The sequence below is a fragment of the Hyalella azteca genome, unplaced genomic scaffold, assembly GCF_000764305.2.
Source record: "Hyalella azteca isolate HAZT.00-mixed unplaced genomic scaffold, Hazt_2.0.2 contig5814, whole genome shotgun sequence".
Lineage (NCBI taxonomy): Eukaryota > Metazoa > Arthropoda > Malacostraca > Amphipoda > Hyalellidae > Hyalella > Hyalella azteca.
Genome location: NW_025935994.1, coordinates 78218 through 83614, shown reverse-complemented (window position 1 = coordinate 83614; position 5397 = coordinate 78218). Strand labels below are relative to the sequence as shown.

The 5397-nt window shown below is 42.3% G+C and overlaps 1 protein-coding gene across 1 annotated transcript; it reads right to left on the bottom strand.

Moving 5' to 3' along the window:
- Window positions 1-523: 523 nt before the first annotated feature.
- LOC108683061 lies at window positions 524-4085 on the bottom strand. The gene is made up of 4 exons (XM_018172337.2): window positions 3371-4085; window positions 2633-3002; window positions 1815-1896; window positions 524-627 (listed from the first exon to the last, which is right to left on the bottom strand). Exons 1-4 carry the CDS (start codon window positions 3973-3975, stop codon window positions 524-526), a joined length of 1161 nt encoding a protein of 386 aa, XP_018027826.1. The 5' UTR covers window positions 3976-4085.
- Window positions 4086-5397: the final 1312 nt, after the last annotated feature.

The following is a 5397-nucleotide window of genomic DNA, read 5'->3' as shown; positions in this document are numbered from 1 at the left end:
TACAGCGAGACGATGGTGCTTTTTTTATTTTTCCGTCAAATCAATAATAGTCTCAAGTAATACCCATCAATGTCAGATGCAGTACTGCCAATAGTGCAAAGAATCACCCATCACTCATACCCATATTCAACCGTCACCGTACCGTTGAGTCTGGATAAATACACATGGGGTGGATACCTCCATGATAGGGAGCATCTACAGAGCCATATGTGCTTACTTCTAATAATATATAATTACTAAGGTTCTTAACTTAACAACTACTGAAACATGAAAACTCGGATTAGACGAAATATTTGTCCAAACCAAAACCAAATTAACATAATTGATAAAAAATTAGAGAGAAGTCACGATAAAATTAGAGAACTGGCGTAGGTACTCACTGGCAGCAGGCGCGGACGGATGAGGCTCCAAGGAAACATTAGTTACAGAAAAGTCAAGACAAAATGAGAGTACAGGTACTCACGGGCAGCGTAGTCGCTCGGGGCCGCATCCCGCGCTGCGTTCACTGCGCCTGCGGCATCTACTACCTGGCGGCGTGCGTCATGACGCGTCGCTGCGTCTGCCACGCCTGCCCTGCCACCACCGACAGCCGCGACGCATGACGCGCCACGAGCGTTCCTGCCCGGTCTGCGGCCACCACCAGGCATATGTCAGTGAGGAATCGGCAGACTTCAATATTTCTAATAAACCATGCGTTTTGGGGATTTTTGAATGGCTAATGTAAAAAAAAAGTGTGTAGAATCTCATACCTCAAATTGTTGTTGGATTTTATCGAAGTTTCCGGGTTTGAACCGATAAATGATGACAATTGATGATTAAGAAATGTGTTGGTGAAGAATAAGTAACTGTTTTATTGAAGCAGTTATTGGACAGAAAAGAGGTCAAATTTACAGGTTATTTACGAAGGAAAGTTTGCATAAAAAACAAACTCGCGCTCAAAACCCCGGAAACATTGCATTCTAATATAAGTAATAATGAGCTTATAATTTATATCTGATGACGATAAATAAATATAACTCAGTACTCACTGCAGTGAGTGACAGAGAGCGCATTTCCTCGTAAACGAAAACGTGAAGTCACGGACGGACAGACAGAGAGAAAGACAAACATGACGAGCACAATAGCGCCTATTTTTCATAAATGAGAAAATGCGCTAAAAATTCAGGGGCTCGAGAAAACGTGATGCATGACCAGCGTGGGAAAACAATAAATCCCTCTGATGGGCAATAGCTAGCTTAATGAAAATCCTCCAAGAAATGCGAACAAGTCGAAGGCTATTTCTACACACTCGTGTATCCTATATGTCTCTATGCCACTAGTTTCTAGCATCATGGAATAAGAATTTATTAAAGAGCAACATCTTACTGGGTTTCTTCCACGTATGAGTGGTGGTGAACTGGAATATAAATTTGAGAGCGGCAAGTGAAATCGCAATTTTCATAAGGATTTCTCCAGCTTATTAATTGAAGATTGCGATAAACATGTACTTGTAAAATTTAACTAAGAACTTCGAAAATCGCAATTCCTAGGTTCCGGGCAGCAAATGGGCAACATTAAAATATTCTAAATTCGCAATACGTTGAAATTAGTTCTGGGGGACCCACAGTCTTGAGGGTCTCAATGTGAAGGTTTCATGAAACCCATAAGTTTCGAGCAATATTGGTCAAAGCATTAACTTCATAATTAAAAAAAAGTTTATGTGTGGCATAAGAATATCTGTGATTACGTTATTGCCGATTTCACAGCCATGCTATACTCACCATTACATACCCTCGTATTATTTTATTATTGGTAAAAGGTAGCCATGTTTGTACCTGCGGACAAGGGAGGCTGAGTCGAGTTGAAGAGGAAGCCCGTGACGTCGTGCCACGCCTCGATGATCACGCGGAAGCTCACCTGCGACACGTAAACGCGTTAACGGCAGCTTATAACTGGGCATATCCCCACAAATACTTTTTAAGTTTTAATACAATTGTAGGTTTGTTTGATCCCGCTCAATAGCAGGAAAGTAAATTTTGTACGCAGGTTGCGCTGATGGCCGACAGATTAAGGATCAGAGTTTTTGTACTAAAATGGTACAGAAAAAAAAGAGATCCCAATGAGATCTAACCAAGCAAGACTGAATTGGTTGTGTTCCATGTCATTAATCCAACTTATTGTTTGATTTCCTTTCAACATTTGATTCATTGAATATTTATATGGCTACTGTATGCTCGGATGTGTGCCACTTGTCTCAACCTCTGTTTCGAAACCGTTGCTATGTAGCCTATTTGAAAATGCACTCATTATGTTGTTAGAATGTCTGTACATTCAGCCTACCACCAATAATATGAATTATTTTGGTAGCTGAAGTTGAAAAATGAATTTTCTTAGAAACAGAAATTGATGTTCGGGACAACATTAGGAAAAATTCCAATAAATCACCCGCACTACAAGAAATCGTTCGCACAGAAAAAATATTGGCAATTAGAAAGATTTCTACGCGAAAGACTCTTTGAAGCAAGCATTATCACTATTAGCTTTTTGCGTAGTGAAGTAATCGCTGCTGAAATATCACACATGTGTTATTCTCTCACTAACAACGATACAAATAATGAATAATAATAGTAATGTGCAATACATGATCACTGACCGGCCAGTCAGATGTAAAGGGGAAGGTGATGTCGAGAGCTCCCTCGACGTTGGCTCTCAAGGAGCTGTTGGCGACGACCTCGGTGACGATGAGCCCAAGAGTGCAAGGCACGTTGGGGTCAAAATCTTTTCTGTCTTCCACCTTCCTTTTAGCAGAAGGGAGCACCTCAGCAGCACCCATGACGCGTCTGCTCCTCATCATCTTATGGCGCACAGCCTCTAGGCTCGGCATGGAGAAGAGGCCTCGGCTGCTGCTGTCGGTGCGGTCCTCGGGAGGCAGGGTCGTCGGAAGGAAGATCGGCGGCTGTTGCGGGGGCGGTGTGGCAGGCTGCGCTAGTAACACGTTCCGGGAGCTGTGGGTCGCACACACCCTAGACACAAACACAGTTTTGAGGTAGGAAGAAAAAACACTTTATTAAGTTAGTTACATCACATCCTGGAAATAACAAATATTTTAGAATGACAGTTACACCAAAAATGACACATGGACAAGAAGGTTATTGAAAGGTTCGGCTTTATTTACAGATCACTGATCAAGTTTAAGTGCAAAGCGGAGACTTAGCGGTAGAGATCAATTCATTAAGTAACCCATCAATATTTGTGATAACTATGCTTAATTTGTCCTAAATGAATAAGATTGCATAATGTTCATTAACTCGACTGATATGAATGTGATTGCATGCAGTGGTTCATTCCTTTGCGTTGAAGATTCTGGCGTTTGAATGCATGGGAAGCTCACCTGAAGAAGAGCCTGCAGTAGCCGCCACACGAGGAGGACGCCGAGTCCTTCATGCAGCAGTCGCCATCGGCGTCTTTGTTGGACGGGTTCAGGAACTCCGTGATGCGCACCTGCAGCACGCCCCTTCTGGAGGGCAGCTCATCGAGGAGGACCTCGTCCGTCGTTGTGTCTTCGAGTAGGAGATCTTCATCGTCATTAGGAGAATCTATTTCGTTTACTGGTGATTCTGCAGTTGTGTTGTAAGGGGAGTTAGCTGCATTAAGTAAGGGTGCGTCAGTCACACTTGAAGACTCAAGGTGATCGGAATTCAGAAACAAAGTTGCTAAATCAAGTGATATTTTCCCCAACTGTGATCCAATAGACCCGTTATCTTGAACAGAATTGTTTCGATCTTGAGAAACTTCACTATTGACAGATGAATAATTGTTACCACCAAATTTATGTTCCAGTTTCGGCAAGTCGAAAACGTCAGTTAAATTTTCATTGTTTTGAACAGAAACGGCATTTTGAACAGGTAAAATTTGCTCTTGCCGAATAATTTCCTGAACAAGCTGATTTTTTTCCGGCATAACTTCTTGAGGAAGATGAGTTTCGGCTATAGGCATTTCTTGAGCAAGTCGAGATTTTTCTGTAGCAGCAATTTCGTGAGTAAGATGATTTTTTTCTGTGGTAATATCTTGAGTAAGCTGAGTTTCTTCTGGAGACTTTTCTTGGGGACGCTTGGAAGACGGTGACTGGGGTGGATGATGGGTAGAAAGAAGCTTGATGAATAGAGTTTGCTTCTGCAACCACGCTTGTCACAACTGCGTCGCCTCCGACGCAGCACGGCTGAAATACCAGACAAAATATGTGTCACTTCATTATTGTTTCTCAGCAAAAACAAATAGTTTAAAACAAGTTCATATTGAGGCAAACCTCTTCCCCTTCATATCGATTGGTATCACCTCTAGGCTCTACTGAACGTTTGCAAGTTGCCAAAAATGCTCATCATACTTCGAAGAAAAAAAAACTGCGCAATCCTTATACATGCAGGGTCGAGAAATCTGAGCAAACCGTAACAAACTCATAAGCATATCAAAATAAAGATTGAGGAAGCCGAAGCAAGCTACCCGCTGGCGCCGAAATGACGCAGGAGATGAAATGACCGAGTAATTTTCCATTATTTTCGAGTCACCTAGACATGTATAAACTAAAATAATTTTCTTTCCCTACACACAACACTTAAAATATTGATTCGCAGTAAACCATAAAACCCTAAACTTTTCTCTGATAAACTTCAGGGAAAGTTTACCGGCTTCTCGCGGGCAACCAAATCAGAAACAAGATGACAGAAAACTTAAGTTATAAAACCAGGTAACTTAGTTACGAAACGAGAGCATATAACAAGTCGGCGACGATAGCTAGCTTGTGAAAGTCTAGACGTGAGGATCGTGAGGCATTTGTTGCAAATGGAGGGGGGTCAATCAAGGACGTTTTTTCCCCATTGTACGGGGAAATGTGAGACCTCTCAAACAACACTACCTATACGGGTCTGAGTGTTGTACTTGGGCAGCGTTAAAGGTTACTTCAATATTCATTGAGCGCTGGCTATAGAGCTCTATATGGAAAAGATCGCATTCGATACGTCAACATCACAACGAGGAAAAAGGCAATCCTGAGAGCTTTGTTGTAATTCTACACCCTGGGTTGCGGAAGCGCGTATTTGACCTCACTGGAGCTACGCGGCCGCGGTTGGGGCGCGGCGTGCCGTAGAAGAACCGCAGCAAACCTGCCCAACTTCTGCGGTAATAGTCGGGAGGGGCGGCGCCCCCGCGCCAGCTTGTATCGGAGTTTGCATCTTGAGCACAATGCTTGGTTTGGTTAAGTTCGAGATTAATCGAGAAATTAAAATACGTAGTTCAATTTAAACGAGGCAAAAAGGAAGGAATTTGTAATTCAATTCTTATTGATGATAATGCAATTAAATTCGGTACGATGCGGCTGATTTTAGTTTATTGCGAATATGAGATCCATTTAAGAAAGTTGAA